Source organism: Salarias fasciatus, chromosome 14 (genome assembly GCF_902148845.1).
Source record: "Salarias fasciatus chromosome 14, fSalaFa1.1, whole genome shotgun sequence".
Classification (NCBI taxonomy): Eukaryota; Metazoa; Chordata; class Actinopteri; order Blenniiformes; family Blenniidae; genus Salarias; species Salarias fasciatus.
The window spans coordinates 20111774-20138079 of record NC_043758.1 but is presented as its reverse complement, the minus strand read 5'-3'; the positions used below and the strand labels follow the sequence as shown (position 1 = coordinate 20138079).

Sequence of the window (26306 nt, the reverse complement as noted above, 5' to 3'; positions counted from 1 at the left end):
CTAATGCATCTATACATCTGAAAATGTAATTCCAGGCTAATAACTGGCACTTTACCTAAAGTAAATCAGCCTATGTTTAAAGAAAATAAACCTGACAAAGAAGAAGATCAGAACTTAAACTATAAAAGGATACAGCTTATACAAAATCACATAACTAAAAGTGAATAATACTTTTGTTTAAAGTTTTATCGCCATATTAATTGTAATGCCGTCTTTATTTGCACAAATATTACCCCTTTACATTTCTCCTGTATGTATGTGACTGGTGTTGGGAGCCAGCGTACTTTTTGTGCATCTGTTTTTGATCAGGATTGTTGTTTTATGAGCAGATTGTCTCGATGTGCGCACATTTCATTGCAGCTTGTCATCGCATCTCTCAGTGGCCACCGGATGGGAGGAGGAGGAGGAGGAGGAGGAGGAGAAGAAGGGGGAGGAGAAGGAGGATAGATGTGTTAGAGTAGGCAGGGGAAAATAAAGAAAGAGAGAGAGAGCGAGAGAGAGAGAGGCAGGAGGTGGAGGAACGGGTGGATAAGAAATGAAGGTGTAGCCTAATCTAACGAGACAATCAAACGAGGGGCTTCTCTCTGTCTTTTTCTTTCTCTCAATGCTTTTTCCGTCCATCCAAAGCAGCGCGAGCAGGAACCATCCGCCGCTCCTCACGCCTAAATCTGCCCCTCCACGCCTTTGGGCATCACCGGCGATCATAAGGACGATGGGATCGATCGTATAGCGTAAATCCAGTCCAAAGTCTTGTCAGGCGAAGGAAGGAGGCAAACTATGATCAGAGGATGATTTCTGCCAGGAAAACTCCGGAGAAGAGTCGTTATCCGATCCACTATTTGGTGTGGCACAACAAACACCGACAGCTGGAGAAGGAGCTGGCCGCGAAGGAGCAGGTGAGAGCCACGAGAGCCACCAAATGTGTGTGTGTTCCCCACAGCGTGCCGAGCGGGTGTTTGTGTGTGAAGGGTGGCGGTGTGGATGCTGCCCACGAAGCGCCTCGTCCAGGAGCCCGGTCAGTCATAGCGCAGTTAATTGTCATCTGTAGGGCGGAGGGAGGGAGACACTTGTGGACCACATCCTCCAGACTGGATACACACTCTCTTTTTACCGTTCCACATGAAAACACACCATAAAAGGCTTGACTGAGTGTGTGCTGTGGACTGCATGGGGGTGAAGTGCTCTTGCTTCCATGTCATTTTAATATGCATGGGAAGTTGCACGAGGAGTTTATTCCTGGAAAAATGCAGTGTGTGTGTGTGTGTGTGTGTGTGTGTGTGTGTGTGTGTGTGTGTGTGTGTGTGTGTGTGAGAGAGAGAGAGAGAGAGAGAGAGAGAGAGAGAGAGAGAGAGAGAGAGAGAGAGAGAGAGAGAGCAGCATTGCTTCATCTACTCAGATCTGAAGGTTCTCCACCTTCCCAGCAGCATCTAAACCATTTGTGAGTGGGTGAGACAATGCGGATACTGAAGCATGTGGGCGAACACTTACCAACCACCACAGTAAATAAAGTAATAGAACCATTAAGGTGTTACCTTATGCTTTCTGCATTTTAATTTTTTGTAGTACTTCAGCTCGGTGTGATGTATCTCATAATGTGATAAGAATGTGTGTGTAAGAGACCAGATCTCACCTGCTTGTGAATCCCTGTTTTTCGTACTGAAGCACTTCCATACTGTCGGTGCTGCATTTCAGCCACTAAGCAGATTGTTGTGTACAAGCATCATGTTGTGCTTTCAAGATATCCCATTTCCACACGTGTACGTGCACTTTACCCACACACTTACGCACACTTGCCTACGCATGCACACCCTTACCTTCTCGTGCTGATGAAATCATAACCCATGAAGCCACTTTTTTTTTTACACTAGAACAGACTGCAAGCACCCATCAGTTGGGTTACCGCAACCTGTACAGTTACAGTAAAGGAGAGCAGCAGCGATATTTAGCATTTAACCCTTGACCATAATTGCAGCGAATGTGAAAATACGTGGCACACCTCACAGCGAGAACCCTCTACAGACTTCAGTCAGTACCAGAGGTATTTGGAGATGTGTTTAATGGAGAGTAGATTAGAGGAATGGACAGACTTTCAAATGACAACAATGTTTCACATGCTGGTGCCTAAACAAATAATCTAAATAAATAAATGAGTCATATATCGAGCACAGTTTATTTATAGCCAGTGACTATGCTGGTATTGTGTCTCTATACAGCGTCAGCGGTCAGTGGATGTATCAGTCAAACACTTAGAAAGGCCTTGACAAGTGTTAGTTGGATTTGTAATGGCGCTGACACTGTGGAGATCCATGTTTCCTCATGGATTTATCCTGTCTCAGTCTTCGATTCCTTTGAAATTACAGTGACTAATCACCTAAGCAGCTGTATTGTGGGAATCATGCTGACAAAATGTGGACATCTTATTTTTTTTCCGAGACCGTCTTTACCGCATCTGTTTTACTGTCAAAAACTGCAGGAGAATGCTCAGTCTTTTCCTCAAACTGATGACATATCGGTATGAAGACTCTAACACGTGAAGATTAATGATGGATGCTGATATTAATACAACTCCATGCTGGGCTTCAAGATGGCCCCTTTTATGAAAGTATCCAGACTTACATTCCCTAATTATAACTTTTGATCATTAATTCAGTACTTAATAGTTCCCAAAAGACCACAGTGTTTAACTAAAAGAGACATGTCACAGAATTGCAAAATAGTTGACTGTTTTTAATCTTTTTTAACCGACAATCGAAAGAGTCGTTTTTAGTGACGATAGTTCATTCTGCTCACTTAAAATTGTATATGAAGTTCTCATAATGAGACTTTTTGTCTGTGTTGGGTTGATATAGATGGATTTAACAAATTTGACTTCATATTTCCACCATCATCCATTTTTCAGGAACTCCTGTATCTGTAAATATTTCATGATGCAAATTTTGTTGCCCAGTTCTGCCATTTATTCAGACCCAGAACTGATAAATCATACTGTGATCTTTTGTTAAAATAACCCTTATAAACTGTTATATAATGAAGTTTTGTATTACAAAACAAATCTGTGAACATGACAAGCTCTCAAACAGAAAATAAATTGGTAATTGCCTTATACTTTCTCTCAATGTCGACCTACAGGACAGTTTCTACCTACGATCATAGAAAACAAATGCCCTGTTTATGTACGTATCCCTTTATTTTGTGCCCACCAATGGAATAAGCAAATACAATATGAACACTGTGAAATTAAATTCGTCCATTTTGTAAAGCCTCCATAGTCCCCTTGCTTATATTGGATTTCACACATCATCTTTGTTTACCTGAACGTGGCTTTAAGTCAGAACAGAATGAAGTGAAGACAGTCTGAAAATGAGACTTTTTCTGTTTATGTTTTGTTTATTTTCCTTGTTCTTTCTGAACTCACTGCTGTGGCATTCTCTCTCACAGTCAGTTATCAACAAGCTGTGTTTGATGCTAGATCAGAGCACAATGTGGAGGAGATAATTAGTAAACTAAAGCAGAAAATGAAAGTATCCCTTATGTGTCTCTTTTCAATTTCTTCTGTCTATTTTGTTTCTGTTCCTCATGGTGTGTGCACACAAGCATCACAGGTTTGCACACATTGTGCAATCCTGTGCTTCATTTGCACGGTCAAATGTTTTACACCCTTTATCCATTCATTACCATCCTCCAAACTACTACAATTGGCATGAAATCAGTTTGGATCTCCATAATTCATCTGACAAGCAGCTTATGACACACTTTAAACAAACTCTGTGACGCTTCCTAAATTACAACAGTACACACGGACACACGCACGCTTGCACGTACACACACACACTTTTTGTTATGAATCATTTTCAGAGTCTAAAGCTTGCTTTAAGCTCAGTTGTAACCACAACTTTCCGAACCCTCAATCTTACCTTATCACCTCAGTTTAACCTTTAAGAAACTCAAATGACTTGTCGTGGGGCCGTGGGAATTCAGGTTGATGCTCCCAACATTATGGAAAAACAAGGAGGTGCGAACACACAAGAGCACAGCACTAGTTTTAGGGCCTAATTTGACTCATACCTCACACAGTTGTAACCTCAGCCCTAAAACTCCACCTGGACTCTTAAAACTATGCAAAACATTGAGGGATTTCAGCCTTTTGATTTTGACAAAGTGGGTCGGACCCTTCAAATACAGTCAAATATATGTATGTGTACTTAAAGCAAATACACTGCACAAACACACTGTGGTCTGGCTCTGCTCCTTCCTGTCTCTGTGAAACATACATGTGGACACGTGTGGCTCTGATGACAGATGTTACACTGAGTCACTCCCGTGGCTCCGGTCAAGTTAATTCATTCTGACAGCCTAGAAAAATGTTTTTTTCCCCCTTTTCATAGTGGCAGGGAAGTGATGGAAGTTGAATACTTTACAGGAGTTATTTAAATGTAAAATGTCCATCTCTCTCGAGCTCATAAAATATCTGCTCAAGCAAATCAGGACGCCAGGATTACCTTGCCAAGTATGTCCCAGGACTACTCAGGCCTGCCTCAGTGCTTAACCAGGACACTGCACGACACGCACTGACCCTGACTTAGATCTCCATGCTCCGAGTTAGAACATAGCAAACAGTGAAAAATCAAGGCCATCAGCCTATATTTCTCACTGACCCACTGTTCCAACATCCAGCTAGGTCAACCAAATGATCGCGAAGGAGAACGAGCCAAAAGTAGATTTTTTTTTTTTTTAAGTGGAAAATAATAGTTCTGCAGTTTAACTCTGGGCGTTTGGATGTAACTATACAATGTGCATGCATTCAAAACCAGCATTAAGTTACAGTATCTTTCAAATTACAAAGAAGGAAAACATTTCTAAAAGATTGTTTTGCTGTACTGCATCAGTAAACATCATTACTTTCCTCATATTGCAGCTCAGACGTGTGGATGAGACGGCTTTAGGCGTTAGACTTGAGACTGAGTAAATCTAGTTCATGCAGATTTAGACTGTGCTGTGACTAAAACTCAACTAAGTTTTCTGGTCCACTATTAGAGAGACAGAGGACTGCAGTACTTCAACAGGAAAAGACAAAGGGGAGGCAGATCGTAAGAAAGAGAATATTACGGAGCACAATACACTCCATTGTTGTTCTGCATGTGGGGCCACATTGAAACTGCACTGTTTCGGTTTCCCATAAAAACAAATGCAGCTTTGTGCTGCTGTTGTGTGATAATGTTTGAAAATTCATATCTATGAACTATTGGTCCGACCTCAGTGAAAGAACTGGACATTTGTGTCCATATGATTGCTTTTTCAATCCTCTGGCATGACATTGAGAATAAATGGGATGTTTTGTGTGTCATTCCCCAGAAATTTTTGTATTTGTGAATATGCTTCTGTTGCCACAGGGATGGAGAAGAAAACGTAACAGAAGAGGAGTGTGAATGAAATGCAAAGACAGAGAGCTAACCATGGAAGAAGTTCAAACAATGAAAAGAGACGAGCGATCTAAAATAAAGGGAAAAAAGTAGCAGTGTGGGATAAAAACAGATGAAAGGGGGATGAGAGTCCCTGAGATGAGATTTGTAGTTGTTTTTACCAGCATCATGTTAAGGAGTGCTGATAGTCAAGAGGGTAAAGAGAGGTGGAATAGGAAAAACCGACGGGGCGGCTCTGACAGACTGAGCCGGACAGCGAAGGCACAAACAAGGTAATGACTGTAGTAAAGACAGAGAGCGGCGAAGTGCAGAGGAGAGGAGGTGGGGAAGAAATAATGACAGACTTTGACCATGAACAGAGTCTGTCTGGACGGCGCACGGGCTTAAAAACACTGTAATTGAAAAAGAACAGCGCTGTGTGAGGAGTGATGGCCTATCTCAGGACGGAGGCAGGAAATGACAGGAAGGTTTTTTTTCTGTTGCTGTTCCTCGTCCTCTCCGCCTGACCCCGGCTCTCATTTCCACTCGCTGCACCGTTTGATTATGATGCCGTCGGCAAGGTGCTAATGTTAAATCAGCATTATAAAATCTTATGCGGGGTTGCTGGCTTGAAGAAACAGTCGTAAATTAAGGCTCATGGGTTCACTGCCTTCGGTCCGCTCGGCTCAGCTCTCTGCACCAACCATCCTACTTTCTGCATCCACCTTTCATCCATATTACACCTTTTTCTTTGTTTTATTCTCAGTCCTGTTTTTCTTCTCTTTTACTCTTACCAGAATATAAAGTTTTCTTTCTTCTATTTCCTTGGAACCATCCATCCATCCCTCCTAGCTTCTTCAACGTAATAAAACCATAGTTCGTACTGCATGGGAATAGCATGCTATGCTACTGGCGCTTCTCCTCAGTGCTGAGCGCATGCTACCTGGAGAATCGGCCAAACATCCCAACATGTAAATATTTCAGTCGCTGTGTTTGACTGCAGGATTTATGCGCCACTGTGTTAATCTTTCATGCGGTTTTGTGGCTCAGCCAGCTTCTCCTAAGAGGTCATTATCACCCTGCCGCCACCCGACATGGGTGCACAAGTCCTGACCTTGACACTGTGCAACAAGCAGCGGCTCCCAAACACTTTAATCACACCTTTAAAGTCGAATTCGGAAGACAAAGAGTGTGAAGGATCATAACGGAAAACAGGTGTTCATAATTCTGAGCCAATTCGCAAAAAGTGGGATGCATAACATTCGCAGTTCCTGTTGATGTGTTTGCGCTGCAGCAACTGAGATGAATATTTGTTGTTCTAACTATCAGGCCGCGCTTCCCTGGTGGAAATTTGTGGCTTGTCCTATTAAATCCAGGAGGGTGAACGGTTGTCCCCGGGGAAAGAGTGGAAGCGCCTCATGAGAGAAGCTGATTGCATCTGCTGCAGTAATGTCAGCGTTATGGTGGGACAAAAAGAGCCGTGCCTTAAGGTGAGGCTGTTATTGGCCGCTCAGTTACTGTCCTCGTCTACACCTGTGGTCACAGGTGACTCCGTCGGGAGCAAGCCTGCAATTCTGGGCGTGAGTCAGCTGCTGTGCTTCCCCATGTCGTCAAAACCATTGGGAAATGTTCAATTCAAGATGTTTGACTTACTTTAGGGTTCCGAATAGTGAATATATGAGTGTGTGACACATTTTTACCAGTAACTCTTGTTCTAATAGTAATATGATCACAACAAATAATCACACTGACAGTGAAGATTTAACTATTTTTTTTATAGTTATGACCTGAATAGCCATCTGCTCATTCCACAAGTGCATGGGAATCTGACTTTCTGTCTGAGGTATTAGATTTATTTGCAACACAACAAATTAAAAGAATAATCAAATAAATATCCCAACATTGTTTGTATGCAGTTTGCCTGAACTGTTTGTCTTTGGAGTGTTTTCATCTGACAAACACTTCACACAAATGGCTGTGTTTCGCTGTGGTTTCAAGGTGAAACATTATTTATGCTGTGCTCACTGATTCTAGCATAAATGTGGCTCCTTGAAATTGAAAATGTGACTTTATTTAACGTATGCCCACTTCCTTGTCTTAAGGTTCAAAATGTTTTCTCTGACCAGTGGGTTCACCTGAGAATGCTACATAATTTAGAAGCTCTCTCTCTCCCAGTCAATCTCTCACACACACACACACACACACACACACACACTTACACACAACAAGAGAAAATAGCAGCTGTGATTTTTCACATGGGTGACATTATGTGAATGTTTTTTTCAGAGCTCATGCACCGTCTGTCTCGTTCACACAAAAGATTTGTGATGCAAATGTGCGTGCATCTTATGTAATAGGCGCTGTGTGTTTCTTCTTTCTTTCCCTCAGTCAGCGTGTCTTCTGGTGTTTCGTCGAGGTGCGTTGGCTCAGTGCAACTAACAGGTGAAGGCACCTTGGGGTGGCTATCAGAGTTCACCTCTGTTGTCATTCTGACAGGTCCATCAGCATCCTACTCTGTTTGCGCTCGCTGGCTTTCTGTCTCCAGTCGCCCAGCTCCATCTGTTTGGATTGGGCTCGACAGTAAACAGTAAGAAAGTGCAGTGAGACAGAGTGTCATTAAATATGCTGGAATGTGGGTCAGTGTTTTTCGCTTGATGATTCGCTCTCGTTTCCTCTGTTGGAATTCAAAACCCTTGAATGCACCTGCACAAGAGGAAGCGAATCGTGGCTCTGGTTCAGATGAGACTTTCTTCTGTGGGGTTTTTGTTCCTCCGCGGGGGTCGGCGGCGGCGCCTTCGCCATCCTTTCGCTTTTGGAAGCGGCGTCACAATAAAAATGGATCGGGGTTTCATGGCAGTCGAGTGTTTGTCAAAGTCTGCTCTGGCAGAAGAATCACAGGAGCGAGAAAGGGAAGGGGGGCAGAGAGAGGAAAAGTTATTTTTACACGCCTCCCTCCCGTTGCCCCCCCTCTGCTGCCGCGCTCCCCGTGCACATTATTTTTTGGAAAGCCGCTGCATGTGTGTAAGCACAATTGTGCGTGCGTGCGTGTGAGAGTTGTGTCGGTGTTTATATGAAAGATTGATGTTGGCTTAAGTACCTGCCAAGCTACATCAGGCAAGGCACACATGGAGCGAGGGAGAGAGAAGGGGGGGGGGGGGGGGCGAGCGAGGGGGGAGCAGATGCCACAGATAGAGATGCTTATCAATAATGCAGCCTCCACTGAGTTCGCTTGTGAGGGAAGGCAGAAACGGATAAAAACTGAAGAAGCATTGCCTAAAAAAGGACAGAAACGCAGTTTTGAGCGCGGGCAGAGAGACAGCTTGAAGACATGAGGTTCCTAAAAACTTTACATAAACTGAAGACTGAGGCGTTTCTGCATGGAAGGGAGCCAAATGTTGACATGTAAACGATATACACATGAACCCAGGGCTAACAAAAATAACTTTTTTACATCTCATAAAGTCAAAATAACATCATAATGACTGCAGTAAATTTTATTAGAATGAAACAACTTGATTTGTAGATCGTGGGGACATTTTTATTTTCTCACCACTTATATAAAGAGACGCTAGGAACCACACCAAAGGAGCAACATTACGTCACCTCTTCTTTTCCTGATGAGACAAAATGCTTTGTAATGTCTGCACACTACAGACACTCATTTGTATTCCTTTGCAAAAGCAAAAGGTTAGTCTGCAGCTCCAAAGCGATGAAAGACTTGATTAGTTCATGCAAATGCTCATACTCTTTTCCTTCTGTAGCAGCAGCAGCAAAACATCTTTTTAATTGAGTAATCAATCTGCCTGACATAGATTAGAGGTAAGTGCTTAAAACAACAACATCTATTTCATTGCATTTAAGTGATACCACTCTGATATACTATATGCGGTGAATGTATTGTTTACTATTGTCTGTCGGCTATTTTCAGCCGGTAGTTGGATTTCTTTCCCTTTTGACAGATCCAGGTCAGTTGTTTCAAGCTGTTTTGTAAGGATGTGAATAAAAAGCATCTGGGATGAAAGGACCCCACACCAATTAGGTGACTGTTGGTAATATTTTTGCGATACATAGTAATTGCATCTAAAAATAAAACGTGCCTTTGAAAATGGTTCAAGGAGGTGCACACTCCCGGTGTTGTTTTGTTTCTTTGTAGTTGGTGTGAGAATGCTTCAAAAACAGGAGGAACTTTTTAAGGTTGACTTTATGTCTGCAAACCTGTAATCAGTCCATTCGGTGTAGATTTAAGCACATTTTAAATGCAGCCTCTCATTTGAGTTTTGTACATCACAAAAGTATTTGTGGTTCTTTTGTTTGTATTTGTGTTTAAAAACTACATGTTGCGTTTGGCTGACTCCTGTTTCTCGGTGCTGCCGTAAATGTCTGATAAAGACATTTTAAATTTGTCACAGTAATTAAACTGCAGTTCTTACTAATGATGTTGCCAAGACGGCCTTCATTTCCCCGGCTTTTGTTTTGTTTTTTCTTCCTCGCTAACACAGTGCAGTGACTTTCTGTCAAAAAAATGTGCTTCCCCAGAGCTTTTCCTGCTCTGTCCTCTGCTGTGAATCCTCTGATGGAGATCTGTCATATTTATATGGCCTCACTGCCACAGCTTTATTACAGTGTAGCACTGTCTTTTTTTGTCCTTGTTACCATTCTAAACAAATCCAGGCTTCATTGTCCATAAATTAGCGTTTTTTTGGTAATCATGAAATATCTTATTTTTAAACTATGACACCATTAATTGTAGCCAGCATCAGCAACATTTAGCTCACCCTTACATTTTTTAATAAAGTCCGTATGTAGAGAGTTGAAGAGCCACAGAGCTGCTGTCTCTCTCAGTTCTGTTCTGCTCTTTCTTTGTCTTTAAAGCTATTCGGTTGATGGTTACTATTTTCTTGAACCACTTTTTGACTTCAGAGGAAGTGCCTCCTCCTTAAGATAACATAATTTCAATGCTGCACATATATAATCAGATGAGTCAGCGGGGGTGCACTCTGAGAGATCGGGTTTCCTAATGTCTTGGCCTCAAGTGTGTGTGTTGTGTTTTTCAACTGAGCCCTGTTCACATGTGACTGAGTAAATGTGTCATCATGTCTGCAGGTCAGTGTGTTGTGATTGGGGGATGGGTGGTGGCGGTGGCGGTGGTGTGTACCAGTGTGTGCGTCACTGGTCCGTGTCGCTGTTGATCTTCTCGACATGCTCGGTGAAAATCTCCCATTGTCGACACTTTTTTCCGCTGCATGCGGCCTTCTTCATTTCCAGTCAATGAAGTGTGTGTTCATCCTGAATCCGCGGCTGAATTTTCCGCTCTCCGCAGCGCGTTCCGCTGACTCTGACCACCGTCGTCATTTCATCCCTTCATCCACACCGCCTCTGATGGAAATTGGAGAAAACGAACCAAAGCAAATCACAGAGGCCACAATCTGAGACTGATGCTGTTTTCTGATTCCGCTTGAAGGTGTCATCACAACAAATTTCTCACGTACTGACTCATGTTTGGAAGATTTGACAAGGATTCCATGTTGTACTGCTGCACTGGCAGAAATATTGTCATGAAGAAGAGCTGGACCGGTATAAGAGCAGTCTGAACTGGGGATGCCAGGCTCCTTTGAGACCTCTGCATTTTACAAACACATTAAACATGACAAAAAGTGCATGTAGTTTAGAATGCTCTCACACAACAGGATTAGACTTTATAGAATAAAAGTTCTGAAACAATAAAAGATGAATATCACAGCATAAATTGATCTCTCATGCCTGTATGAGAACTGATACAGTGACTTAATAGATGCTGCATGTTACACCACAGTCTTTGCAGCACAGCGCACCACAGAGAAGGACTTGAAAACAACAGGGGCTCTAACTTCGCAGACTGCGCCGAAACCGCCCGCTGTCAGTGGAGCGCAAAGTGCGCCGTCGGCGGATAAAGTCAATGGGGCGTGTCCAGAAAATTGTCCTAATTTCGTGAACCAGGCGCAGTCACGCCTCCATCCCGCCCACCGGCGCAGGTGGCGCAAGAGAGAGGAGAGAAAGTGGGTTTAACCCAGCTGAGCGCAATTTGACCAATCAAATGAACACCTCTCCTTTTTTTCAAAGAAGGACACTGCTACATTAACATGATGAAATACATTTTATTTCCTGGCCTCAATACTAAACCATAGTGAAGCAACAATGTATATGACTGCATTTTGAAATAAATAATCTCTTGTAGAGCTTGGGGAGCCAGACAAATGAAATAAAAATGCAGACACCCTGCATTTAGCGGCTACATACAGACTTTGTAGGGAAAGGGAAAATCTGTTTTTATTTGTGTGCATCATAACTCTTAAAGATACATTTGGGAAAGCACAAAGAATTACAGGTGCCAATCGCTCAGCGCAGCTGCACAGCGGAGCTGGGTGAGTCTACTTAGGACTGCTGGTTCAGTTGTCATCAGATCGATGTCCTCTGAAATGATTCCCTGTAATTCCTATCACACACATGGCATTCCGGCCATCCCAGACGAAGGATAATCATTTATGAGAGAATGGTGGCGACATCTGCTATCTGCTCCGTCCTCCGCTCTGCTTCACGTGTTGCCAGCATTCTTACCCCCCTCCAAAGGCCGCTATGGTCAGCCAGGCTGTCATATGCAGTGTTTTTGCGCAGGAGCACACCAACAGGTTGCTTTTCTGTAATCTAATGCATTAGAAATTAAGGTAAAGAAACAAAATATTAAATCAAGTGGATCAGCAAAACGTCTGCCTCATATCTGCTTTATTAATGCCTAAAATCAGGTTTTAAAATGTATTGAACTTTTTACAGTGCGCATTTGCGCAGTGTACCTCTCACTCACACTCCGCGCACTCGTTTCCCTGATACACACGCACACACACGCCAACACACACAAAATAGTTGTATTATTAACTGTCAATAATAATCAAGAACATATTAAAATTAGTAAAATAAGTCTCCCCGGTTGCGCACCAGGACGGACACCTTCCCACACCGACCCGTCCTCACCCTGCTCATTTTATTCTGGGACTGCAGGCTCAACAGGACAAAGGTATTTATTCAGAAAATATGTTCGTTCTAAAATTAATTTTTGGAAACGAAAAATACATGGTTTGCTGTACTTTAATGGAGGATATAATATTTTACCTGAATCTGTAACTGGCACATCTGGAGACGCTGCAGTGCCCCTGCTGTCAATACCGTGTTCACTGTTGTGCTCAGATTTATTACATTAGTTTAAATAATAATAATGATAATAATAATTTTACACCATTTTATGTTATTATTATTTAGTTGTAAACTGACAGCAGCCTACAGTAATTGTCTACCTGGAGGTGACGCGTGAGCGCTTCCATGCGCCACTGCAGGTTCTGCGCTGGACTGTACAGCAGCTGGAGGTCGGTCGGGTATTTTTGGGGCAGCAGCATTATATTTGTTTCGCTGTTTGTCCCGCGACTGTTCTGACTCTGATTCAGAACGTTCCTCCTCTTCACTCCAGTCAAGATCGCTGATGTCCGACACGTCTCCGCCATCCGATTCCCCCTCACTGACCTCCTGTATCATTGCTAAAGCTTCTTCCACCTTATATCTTTTATTTATGCCTGTTTTTACTATCTTTCTTTTGGGATTTGCTTGATATTTTTGGTCATCTGTCTGATTGTCTGCTGTCAGAGCTAGCCCCCTGTTCAGATGCGCGCATGAACCAAAACAAATCAATCACAGAAGAAAAAAAAGCCCCGTGAAGTGCATCTTTTTAATCAGTCTAATAATAATAATAATAATAATAATAATAATAATAATAATAATAATAAATAAATAAATAAATAATAAGTCTCACAGACCACTGTTGGCCTTTGGAGGTATAAATGCTTTGTAATATTATCTGTGTTATTGTTAGGACCTTATTTGCTTCAGAAAAACATACAAGACACATATTTAGGAAAAGTCAAAGAATTAGAGGACAGGGGAATTATTTTTAACAGATTTATTTGAATTCTAAAAACCCAAATGGTCTGTCAGATTGTCTTGGATGTTCTAGTGCTAAAGAAGATAATAAAAACAATTATGTGGTTCATGAGTGATTGTGTGTATCTTTCATGACACTGACAAGCTGTCAGTGTCATTAGATCCTCCGCTCCCCAGCCTGCTCACACCTTCTGCACGAAACTATCACTGCGCCCAGCTGATTCTGTCGACCCCTCCCCCTGGTGCGCCGCCACGCCCATCTCGGCGCAAGTGCAGCGGACCTGCCAGACACCCTCTTCTGCGCCTGTCGAAAATAGGAATGCGCTGTCTCCGCCGCTGATCATCGCCAAGTTGCGCCGTCAAATTAGAGCCCCAGGAGTCAAGTGTTTTCTCCTCTTCTATTTTTAATTCTTGTCTTACCAAGACAGGAGCCTTGCAAGATACAGTTTGGTGGATTTGTTCCTTGTTTTCCAGTCATCCCGTGGTTTTATATTGTGCACAATGTTGTCTGGCAGCATCCTGCGCTCCCTACAAGCTGTCTCCTTCTCCATCCTCCTTCCCCTCTTCTTTGGCTGTTCCTCGCTTTGTTTCTGCCTCCCTCCACTTCACCACATGTTTCTGTTTATCCTCTTCCTCATTAGCGCCGTCCCCTCACAGCTCTGTCTGTGTTGCAGTGTCGCCATTCATCTTTAGGCTTTGTGGATTTAAAAATTGAGTTAAAAAAAAAAAAGCATGCACTTATGATTAACAAAGTCACACACAGCCACTTAATGTAAGAAGAGTTATGAAGTGGAAACAAATACCAGAAAATGAAAAATTATGTTTTGTTACCTATTTCATGTCGACGTTCTTTTTTCTTCTTCCACTAATTTCCCAGTGGATTATTTGCGTTATGTTTCAATTAGTATTTAGCTTTATAGCTGATTATTCATGTGCATGTTTGGGTCATAAAATAAAAAAAAAAAATCACGCAAACTCGGAATGTACATAGAGATAAATTAAAAACTCTGAGTCCCTTTTACAGCCTGGTTCCCCTGCATCTGGCCAGACGGCCAGTAAAGAGGCAGATGAGAGGAGAGGGGGGACTTTTTTCTGCAGAGAAAGTAGCTCTTTACAGCTGATGAAGCTGAGAACTGAAAACCTCCCTCCATTACCTCCTCCTCATGTTTCTGCAGCCAGAGTGTCACCAAAGCAAAACTCTTAAGCTGACAAGACACACTGTGTAAATGACTGGTTTTACTGAGTGTTAACCAGTGAGGAAATTCTGACTTCTCAGTTGGGGGAATCCTCGTTACATGGAACTTTCAGGCACATGGAAATGCATGAAAGTATGGATGGAATGCTGTTACCTTTAAATACCTAGCAGATAAATTTCAGTTTAACTGTGATAACAGGAGTCCATCAATTCAAAATAGAAGAAAAAAAAAATTATCACGGAGAAATGCTGCTTGTGTCTATTTTGCTTCATGGAGCTGGTTGAAATCCCCCCAGTCTCCCAGTGGGATGCTGGGATACCTTCCCAATTGCTGTGAAACACACTGTCAGTATCATCATTGCTTCCTGCTGCCTCAAGATAGCAATATAGCGATGCACCTAACCGCAAACCGCTTCTAGACTGACACAAACACATCTGATCTCACGAGCCGCTGTTCTTCTTGGCTCTCTCTCTGCATGGTTGATACGACACAGAGCAGAAAATTCCATTTGGGGAGAAATGTTTTCCCAGACTCAGCTGGTGGTTTCACTTGCCTCCTCTCTTTATCTCATGTCGGTTAAATGATGGGCTTTTTCTTTTTCTTTTCTTTTTTTTTTGTGACTTTGTCAGTTCTTCACACTTTTTGCTGCGTAAGCACAAGTCGTCTGCAGTGTCCTTCGAGCCACCGCTTGTGTTAAACACTCTCAAACACACACACACACGGACACACACACGCACACACACACGCTCGCAGTGCTGGACGTGGCTCTGTGTTCGCATGTTACACCTGCACACCGTTTGTTATCTGGCGCGCACAAACACAGCTGACTGCTGGCTGTCTTCGTTCCAAGCTGCACTGAGGCGCCATCCCTCGCTCCCGTCATCTACTCCCCAGCCTGCAGGCCTCCTGAGAGACTCCCTCATGTTGTTGTCGCCATCAGCTTCCCTTTAACTCGCCTCTTCTCTTGTCTTTCCTCCGCCTTTATCTTTCCGCGGCGTAACCATCACTCGCAAGTGCCATCATTGTTCCTTTGTTTTTTTTTTCTCGCTCTTCCTTTTCAGTTTTGCCTGTCGTGTGTTGAAGTTTCTGCTGGATGGGCTTTTGTCTTACAACAGAAATGTTGCTTGCAGAAAAACTAGTAAGCTCAGAGCTGTTAAAATCTTAAGGCTCAGTAAAAACATTCCCCTTTATTAAATTCCATTCAGTACATATTAACACATTTAAAAGGGTACGTGTCCTTGTGCATCTAAAGTGTGTGTCTCTGTGTCTCCATTTGCATTGATGCGGTCCTCTGTTTGTGTGTATCCCATGTGGTTTGCCTCATTTCCCTTGCAAATAGGACAGACAGAAGGCTGCAGTAACGGATTGATAAGGTAACCGCTGAGTCTTTCAGTCTGGGCTCCTGATATGCGCTTCTTGGTAACAGGTGACCAGTGTCGGACAGCTGCTACCCGTCAGTTTTTATTAGGATATTATACAGAGATCGTAGTTGATATTCAGGGCAGTTTCCTTGCACAGAGTTACCTTTTTTTTTTTTCTTGGTGCTGCTCTCTGTTGCTATAAAATTCACCTTCAGTGCATTTCCCACATCCCCACTGGTGGGGATCAATAAGGACTCCTTCCTAAAGTATTTGCTGCTGAAGCTGCCCAACATTTATAGATATATATTGTACTTATTGATGTAATAACTGCACTTCAACACAACAATTCTGCAACTACACCACATACAATACTCTCCAAATTCCTCGAAAGAATTTCCTGCAGCTTCCTTAAAGTCATTATTGAAACTCTTTCCTCTGAGAGTAATCTTTAATTAGGATTCAGGCCCACGATGGACTGACAGAACTGACCTTGTATCCACACACACTCTGGATAATAGTGTCCGTCAGCAGCTCTGTTGAATTGGGGGGTTGGGGGGGGGGGGGGGGGGGGGGGGGGGATCTGATATCAGTGTGGCGAAAGCTGCTGATTTTGAGGGAACAAATTGCAGAGAGAGGCACGAAGCAGTGGTGCATAGAACTACATGAGGGACGGCCAACAAGAGGGATGTGCAGGTTCACACAGGTCAGTGTGGACAGCAAGAGCCTGGATCAGTGTGTCAGATCAGGTGTCTAAAGTGTTAATTGACCATACTTTATTTTCCCTACATTTCATAATGTAACAGCAGGAGTATTGTGAGTGTAAGCTCTGGGGTCTGTGCTCATGGCTCCATGTTTTGCACTGAAATGATACCAAAGACATGGATTGCTTTGGTGACCATTGAATTCTTTGTTTCATTTCTTTTCCATTCAGCCGTGCTCTTATCCGCAGTTATATCCCAAAGTTTGTTTTTTTTTAACCTGAAGCTTTCAACTCATCATTAGCTGCCTAATGTTCTTAGCTGCTGTCCACACAGGCATTTGCTGTCTGATGTGCCTTCTGCATCCGTTTGGTCAGTAACTGATTGATTGATTGGAAAAGAATCTGGAAAAGAATAAAGACAATAGAGACTCTTAATGCCCTAAAAACAGATCTGCTTGTGCAAAATTGGAATGAGATTTACTGCTGTAATGATGTTGATCGAGCTTATGCCACATTTTTGAACTTGTTTAAAACATTGTTTGAAAAACATTGTCCTTTAAAACAATTAAAAACAAATACAAAGTTTAAGAATTATCCGTGGATCACTGGAGGAATAAGAAATGCATGTAAAAAGAAAAATAAACTTTATAAAGATTTCATTAAAACAAGAACACTTGAAGCTGAATGTAAATATAAGAAATATAAAAATAAATTGACAACCATAATGCTGAATGCTGCGAAGGAGTATTACCACACACTACTAGAAAACAATAGAAACAATGTACAAGGCATGTGGCGTGTTCTAAACTCCATTATAAAAAATGAAAACTCTATGAAACGCACTTATCCCTCTTATTTTACTGATAATAACAAAACACTTGATGATATGAATCAAATTGCTAACAAGTTTAACGAATACTTTGTCGGCATTGGACCAGAATTAGCAAGTGAAATCTCCCGTTCCGCGAGTCCAGATTACTCTTTAATTGAAAGGAAGAGCAACTCTATGTTTCTTGCAGATGTAGATGAGAGGGAAGTAATCAATATTGTTTCAAAGTGTAAGTCAAAAGTGTCGACAGATTGTGATGAAATTGATATGAAAACTGTGAAATGGGTTATTGAGGGGATTGCAAAGCCTTTAACATATATATTCAATTTGTCATTTTAATCTGGTAAATTTCCTCTTGAAATGAAAACAGCAAAGGTCACTCCCCTTTATAAAAACTCAGACATGCACCTCTTCACAAACTATCGTCCTATAGCTCTTTTATCACAATTTTCAAAAATATTAGAAAAGCTATTTGATGCCAGACTGGAGTCCTTTATTCAAAAATATAATATATTAACCGATGGCCAATACGGTTTTAGGAAAAATCGGTCAACATCCATGGCAATAATTGATACAACTGAAGAAATAACAAACGCTATTGACAATAAAAAATACACGGCTGGAATATTCATTGACTTAAAAAAAGCTTTTGATACCATTGACCACAATATTTTAACAATCAAACTGGAAAGATATGGTATTAGAGGAGTTACTTTGAATTGGGTCAAAAGTTACCTCAGCAACAGACAGCAGTTTGTGAAGATGGGCAACTTCAAATCTTCATGCTTGAACATTTCTCACGGAGTCCCCCAGGGGTCAGTATTGGGCCCGAAATTGTTTAACCTTTATATTAATGATCTGTGCAAAGCTTCAACGCTATTAAAAACGGTATTTTTTGCTGATGACACAAATATGTTTTGCTCAGGGGAAAACCTGGAGGACTTGTTACATTTAATGAATATGGAAATGAAAAAAATTAAATTCTGGTTTGACGCTAATAAATTGACACTTAATCTGAGTAAAACCAAACTTATGATTTTTGGTAAGTGTAACAAACAAACTAATGTCCAAGTACAAATAGACGGAATTTTAATTGAAAGAATACACAAAACAAAATTTCTGGGTGTAATTATTGATCAACAGATAAGTTGGAAAGAGCATATTAAATATATTGAAAATAAACTTGCAAAAAATCTCAATTATGTATAAGGTAAAGTATCTTCTCGACCACAAATCGTTACATATATTGTATTGTTCCTTGGTGTTACCATATCTGAGCTATTGCGCTGAGATATGGGGAAGCAACTATAAAAGCTCAACATTGCAAATCTCGCTTTTGCAAAAGAAGGCCATAAGAATAATTCATAAAGCTGGTTATTTTGACCATACAAATATATTGTTTCTTAAATCCAAAACACTAAAGTTTCAGGACATTGTAGAATCTCAAATAGCTCAACTCATGTATAGAGCACAGCAAAACTCCTTGCCAGAAAACATTCAAAAGCACTTTCATCATCCATATAATGTTTATCATCTCAGAGACATTGGTTGCAAATTTCTTATTCCCAAACACAGATCAACAATGAAAAGCTTTTGTGTCTCCGTTTCAGGTGTAAAACTTTGGAACAACTTAAGTCCAGATCTGAAAAAATGTTCAAGCATGAGGATATTTAAGAAAAAAATAAAAGAATCGATACTAAAGAATTACGATCTTAAGGAAATCAACTAATTTGAAGATGTTTTCTTTGTCTTTGGAATTTATGATATGTTACTGATCTGACACAGGAAACTGATAATGATAAGTTTCAATTGGGAGAGGGGGTGGGATTAAATAAGCTCTGTTTCTTCCCACTCCTTTTCAGACATGCAGGATGGCATCTATGTTCTCTATGTTTGGTATATTTTGTTTGAATTGATGTCTGTTTTGATTGATGTCTGCTTTACAAAGTCGCTATTTAGATGACTTTTCAATTTTGAATGATGGTTTGCATGTTTGAAACAAATAAATTCATTCATTCATTCATTCATTCATTCATTCATTCATTCATTCATTCATTTTATTTGTTTCATTCTTTTTTAAAAGAAAGAAATGAAAAGGAACAGAAAGAAGTGAGACTTATGATGTCTGCCCCTATCAACATAAAATAAATGACAATTTGTCAAGATTTGTTAACATATCACAAAAAAAAAAAAAGCAAAACTCATCTTCCTCAGATGCACTGAAAAACATTCAGTTTTGAAGTTTAAACTTAAAGGTGCATTAAAGCTCGGGTTGGCGATCTGAATGAGATATATTTTTTAAAATACTGGTTAAAAAGATCTTTATGACCCGATGGGAAGCAATTCATAGCATATTTTTAAAGAAGTTTGGAAAACATCCACTATATACAGCAGGAGTAAAACAGGAAAAACAGCAACCAATAGTCTTGCCGGGACACCTTTTCTTAAACCAATCAAATCCCTTCGCCGCTCGACCTGCCCCCTGCGCGTACATGTCAATGGCGTGCACTGACCCTGGTTCAGTGCGCACGTAGAAGGACAGAGCGTCGTTGCAGAATGGTGGAGAAGAATGTTTTGGGGTTTTACTTACCGTTGAGTCCACCATAACTTGACGTAGTGCAAATAAAGAAAAACGAAGAAGCGAAGCGCTGCGGACAGGTTACGCCAGGAACGCACTGGATGCGGAAGCGCCAAGCGCCGCAAACGTCTCCGCGTCTCCGCTCCCAACGGAGCTCCTCCAATGGGGTGGGAGCTGGGCGGAGCTAGGCAGAGCCTTGGGGAGATGCTACATTCGTGCTACATGCTAGTTTTCCAAGATCGCCAACCCTAGATTTAAGGAGTTTGCACGTTTTATGCGAAACACCGGCCCCTGCAGGCCTTGGGTGTAACTGCAGCTTAATGAAAAGCTCGTGTCTGTGGCTTGCGTCCACGGAAGAAGGGAACTCCTTCCTCGCTCTTTAGCAGCGCTCGAGTAAAATTTACGTTTCTTTTACCTGGTGAAGTCTGTGCTGGAGTTGTGGCAGTGCCAGAAGCCGGTCTTTTCTTACTTTCTGGAAGATCCATCGTCAATACTGCTCAGCTGCTGCTCGTTAAGCATCTGGCGGAGTAATGGCGGACAAAACTAAACTTAAGGATATCAGTCCAGTGGGAGCGCGCATTATGTCACATCATCTCAAATTCTCAGCAAGAAAAAAATTCTGGTGCCGGACCGGCACTGCAACTTTCAAGTGACAATTTAACGCTGTTAGCGGCACTTACAATGAATATATCAGGTCACATTGTACTCATCATTGAACATTTGTAACATTTATGGTGGAAAATAAGTATTTTTAAAGTTGAAAAAGTCCTTTATGCACCTTTAAAGCACGATTAACAGTGATTTAAAGTGTTCTTTCTTTCCATAATGTGAATGTTAAAAAAGGTAACTATCCTCTTACTTTGTAAGTTTGTATGTTCAATTGTGGTAATTCAGGCTTCCAATTAATTAGGTGACACATTTCCTTTACTTGATATTTGAAAATAAATCAAACAAGTATTATTTAAAGAAGTGTTAGAAGTATTTCCCCTAAAACAAGTTATGTTGTTCTAACTGAGTGAGTCACATTTTCTTTTATCGATGTAAAAAAGAACCAGATCCTGAGGCTCTCGCTATTCTTCCTTTCTAAAATTAGCAGGACATTTCTTCCCATCTTCTTTAGCTGCCCCAGAGGTTATTTAGAAGCGCCTTCAATGATTACTCACTCTTCATTATGTGGTATATTTGATATGTGAGATTAATGCTAATGGGAAATGGCTGATAAATGACGTCGACTTGACTTGTTTCTAAATACACAGCGGATTTGAGTGTCGGTGTCAACTGCTAAGAAGTAATCATGATCTTTAAAGCAGGCAGAAAAAAGGTTGTCAGAGGCTGTAAGTTGTATTTGCGGGGTTACACAGTAGGCTGAGGAAATTGCTGCTATTTTCTGCTACCTGCCTACATTTCTTTGCCAATCTGGCAGCTTTGTCTGAACTTTGAACTGTGTTCCAAGTTTTGTAGCGGCGCAGACAGAAGGCTGCGGAGAAACGTGTGAGCGTGGAAGCTTGTTTAACAGAGTACAGCATTGATCTGATCACGTCCAATGCAGAGAAGAATTCAGGGGTGTGTCACAGATCCCCGCTTGACAGATCGATTATCACCTGTCACAGTCTGTTCCGACTGTCGTCACATTTGTTTCTGTTACATTTCCTTGTTTCCTAATCCTGACACAGCAGTAATCTAAATCCTCACACTGCTCTCTCTCTCCACCGCTGCTGGTTTCAGTTCTCTTCCTCTGCTCACGTTTTTTAATATCTCCTCCTTCTCTTCTTCTTCTTTTATCCAGACCGATTTAGAGTCTCTGGACCCTCGGGGACGGACTCCTCTCCACCTGGCTGTCACACTGGGCCACCTGGACTGTGCCAGGGTCCTGCTGCAGCACGGCGCCGACGTTAGCAAGGAGAACCGCAACGGATGGACTGGTGAGCCTGTGCATGGGTTTCCCTTCACATCCACGGTGTTTATATGAGTTATCTACTGAGTGGGATGCTCTCATACTGGAAAGTGTTACATGATTAAGGTGATACTATTATCACATGCCGGGTGGTCAGGGTGTGCTCACAGAGGATCCAAGCACACAACCCGTGACGCAATATTTATCGAAGACGATCATATCTGCCTGAACAGACTTGGACTCTTTTACATGAGCCAGATCCAGCCTCCTCGGGGTGAGGGCGACCGGTCCATAGCCATGCAGGCCCGTCACTGTGGAGCCCCTGGGGATGGGGATGATGGTAGAAGGATGGAGCAGCTGTCTGTTAGAGGGACGTGTCCGTCAACACGTCAGATAGTGGATGAGCACGGTCCTTCTTTACCCGCCAGGGGATGTTATCAGGACCTGCCGCTTTGTGGTGGTTGATCCTCCTCATCTGGGCTTTGTGCACCCCTGGTGTTATAGTCTGTGATGCTCTTGATACCTTTCCACATGCTCCTGGAGTCATCAGTGGCAAAATGGCCCTGGATTTGACGGGCCTACGTGGCTTTGGCCCTCTTGATGACTGCGATCAGCTCTCTCCTGGCCGCTCTGAGTCTTGATGCATCTCCTGCCCTGAAGGCAGCATCGCTGGCTCTCAGCAGAGCTCTGACCCTCTGTGGATCCGAGGGCAGATGATGTGTAATCCTCAAGATCCACCTCTCCCTCCCGTGTAGCTGCTTCCCCGAGGACCTGCCAGTCTCTGCATGGGGAACAGTCCTGCGGCACAGAGGCGGCGTCACCGGGATGCATGACGACGGTCCGCTGTGTCAGTGTACACCACGGCGGGGGGGATCTGTGCGTGTATACACAGTTCATCATGTTGTTTCCAGGTGTCGCTATGGTGACATGTTGGTAAAGCCTGGGTGAACATGATTGACGTCTCCCACCACCACGCCGGTGCTTCCACTGAAAATGTCAGTGCTAACATGTTCAGCCTGAATACATAATTAATGAATATAGCTGAAACACAGGTTGTGTTAATCAGCCTTGCTTCATTCATCCTGTTTTCATTGTCCGTTTAATTCAATGATACACGCAATTTCCTGTTGGAAAAACACAATCACAAAAACATAATCACAGATTACAAGTTTCGGTTCAGACTGTCCTCGAGGTTAAAATAAAAACTCAGGAATGATTGACAATATATTATTTACTACTGTATTTGCACAGGATTGTCCAACACGATCTTCGTGCTTTCATTGTCGCTGGTTTGTAGTTGGCGTTACACGGCTGTGTCCTTCTTTTTTTCGTCTTGGATGTGTTTCAAAAACACAAACTGCTTCACATAACTCCAACGGCTCCTGCCAGACGTCTCGTCCCTGCTGCCACCGAACAAATGTTGTGTAGCGATGTGGCGATGGGTGTAAAATAGAGTGCGAAATCTTTTTTATCTATGAATTTACAATTACTCAAGTGACATCCTTTCTTCATCTGTCACACCCCACAAATAACTCATGACCCCTTTAACGCCTTTGTTGAACATTCATTGCGTTGGCAGGAACACTGTGTTTGTTCTCCCTACAACAAAATGTGACCCACCATGTATTCTGATACCTTTACGTTAGAAGTGGTTTCAACTTCTGCGCTTACTTGAGCCCGTCTGGAGGATCTGTTCATCGGCCTTTACTGCCGACATGCATCAGTGAGCCGTGTCGCTGTTCAGCTTCTTCACCCAGCGAGCATCCCTCAAGAGCTGGAGATGTTCTGACCCGCTCATCTGGCTGTCACAATTTGGCTGAAGCTTACTCATTTTTCTATTTCTTTCCTAAATTGAACCTGATCTTACTCGATTTTAAGATTCTGCTTCCTGCCTTGTCTTCTAAAGCTTTTCATTATTGTAGCATAAAAATGTGCGTTGTATATTTTTACTGAGTTCGACCTGATGTGTGATTATTTTTTGGCTCGTGTAATGCTTTTAAGTTATCTCTTGTTGCTTTTGAAAAGCATCACGTAAACTGTCTTGACTTGTTCTTGTAAACAGAAACCTGGGTGCGTGTGCGTGTGCGCAGACGGATACGTGGGTGTGTGTATAATTGGTCAAGTGCAGAACAGCTTGTAAGACTATCAGCAGAGTGGCGGGCTGACAAATGACGGGCGAGCAGCGCTAATTGCTCGTACCTGCTTCTCCTCTGCCCTACTTCGGTTTCGGCAGTTCCCGCTGCCCCCTTAAATCGCTCATGTGCATAAATTTTAGATGAGGCTTGAGTGATTGGCTCTGTTTTACTCTTCATCGCACTCCTCGCCTTTCTCTCGCAGTTCTCCAGGAGGCGGTGAGCACCAGAGATCCAGAGCTGGTCCGCCTTGTGCTCCGTTACCGTGACTACCAGAGGACCGCCAAGAGACTGGCGGGCATCCCCGTCCTGCTGGAGCGACTGCGCCAAGTGGGATATCACATGCACGCATATGCATGTAGAAAACATATACACACTTCAGTGGCTACACACACACAAACATGTTTATGGTACACATGAGGCAAACGGGAAAACTATAAACAGTAATCCAGAGGGGGGCTGGATGGGCGGTGCTGGTGGTGAAAAGCATTCATTTGAAATGTAGATTAATCTCTTTAATATTCAAATCTTTGTTTTATGATCCAGTATTCCTTTTGAAGATATTCATAACTTTGTTTACTATTCAACAAGGGGAAAGAGTCAAAGGATATGTCTTCACATTGCTTTGTCTCTGGGTAATCTGAGCCGTCGCTGTTCCCCGGAGGGGTTTCAGGAGTGATGGACCTGCTGAGGCCGGACGGTTATAATCCTGCTGCAGCTGATCGGGACGCAAAAAACAACACCATCAGACCTGACACAATTAGTACTTCTACAAACTCTGCCATGAACACACACAGATACTCATACACTCTATATTCAGCAAAAAAAAAAAAAAACAAAAAAGAAAAAACACAGCCACATGGGAGACGCCACACCCTCACACTTTGAAGAAAAGAAAAAAAAAACACACCAAGATGTTACTGGCTCTCAAACACCTTGTTGCTGTGCTGCTCTCACCCACATGTTTGTCCATCGTGTTTTATTATCACCGCCCACACACACACACACACATACACACACACACACACACACACACACACACACACACACACACACACACACACACACACACACACACACACACACAATGCATTCCTTGCCTTCTGTGGACATTTCATTGACTTACAATAATTTCCTACAGACTGACTGCAACTCCAACCACCACCAGCCTCAGTCTGCTCAAACATCCATCTAAAAATACACCGGTTGTCCTCATGAGAACCAGTTTTTCTTTTAGACAATGAAGCACCGTCACTGTCCGCCCTCCTCCTTTTTTCTTCCTCCATAAATCAATATCCAGCCCAAACTCTCTCACCGTATCTTCCACTTTATCAACGCCTGTTGCTTTCTCATCTGTCTTGCTCCCTCTCCTTCCAGGCCCAGGACTTCTATGTGGAGATGAAATGGGAGTTTACCAGCTGGGGTGAGTCCAGTCTTTGTTTTTTTCCCTGCAGTCAGTGCTACAGGCCAAGTACCAGCCGGTCAGAAATAATCACATTAACATCTTCCTCTGGGGACAAAGATGTGAATTTCTCCCTGTTGTATTAAACAATGATGCTTACAAACTTCCTGCCCTGCAGATTCTTTTCTCCGTGTTTGGTTACATAACTGAGATACTGTTTTCAATTTGTCAAGAGTGCCTCACCAAACCACAAGTTGATGAATTTTTGCAGTGAGTCTTAACAGTGTGGCTTTTTGTAGATCTCAACAGTATTGTTACTTTGCAAATGTCGTATACACTTTAAAGAAGTTCACTTACCCTTTAACAGGAGGAACAGGGACACCTTGACCTGGATGACCCACATACCCAACTGTGTCTGTATCAAGTGTCACATTAGCATGTGTCCGTTTGTCTGCAGTGCCCCTGGTGTCTCGTATCTGTCCCAGCGACACATACAGAGTGTGGAAAAGTGGTCAGTGTCTCCGCGTCGACACCACCCTGATGGGATTTGAGCAGATGACGTGGCAGCGAGGCAACAGGAGCTTCATTTTCAGAGGACAAGGTACGATGTTTACGCTCTGTGTTAAGGTGGCGCGATGCTGGACAGTTTGATTTTTGGTCAACCTACGTCTAGGTTTGCATGTTCCTGATGTGACTGTATGGGTTTTTCTCATGCTTGTGATTATAATTTGCCATTTTAACCTTTTGATTCCCCTGTCAGCTTTGTACCATCTGTTACGTTTGTTTGTATGGTAATGTTAACGGTAGCTCCTTTGACCTTAAGCTGGGTGAAGTAGGAATGAAGGACAGATGT

General features: G+C 42.5%; 1 protein-coding gene across 1 annotated transcript in view; it reads left to right on the top strand.

The window, feature by feature from the left end:
* The first annotated feature begins 788 nt into the window (after positions 1 to 788).
* ankrd13b (ankyrin repeat domain 13B) overlaps positions 789 to 26306 on the top strand; it is a 44123-nt gene continuing 18605 nt past the window's right edge. The window contains exons 1-5 of the mRNA XM_030108823.1: positions 789 to 896; positions 21812 to 21947; positions 24257 to 24381; positions 25429 to 25474; positions 25911 to 26054. Of these exons, the coding sequence (XP_029964683.1) occupies positions 789 to 896; positions 21812 to 21947; positions 24257 to 24381; positions 25429 to 25474; positions 25911 to 26054 (559 nt within the window). The remainder of the gene's footprint in view (positions 897 to 21811; positions 21948 to 24256; positions 24382 to 25428; positions 25475 to 25910; positions 26055 to 26306) is intronic.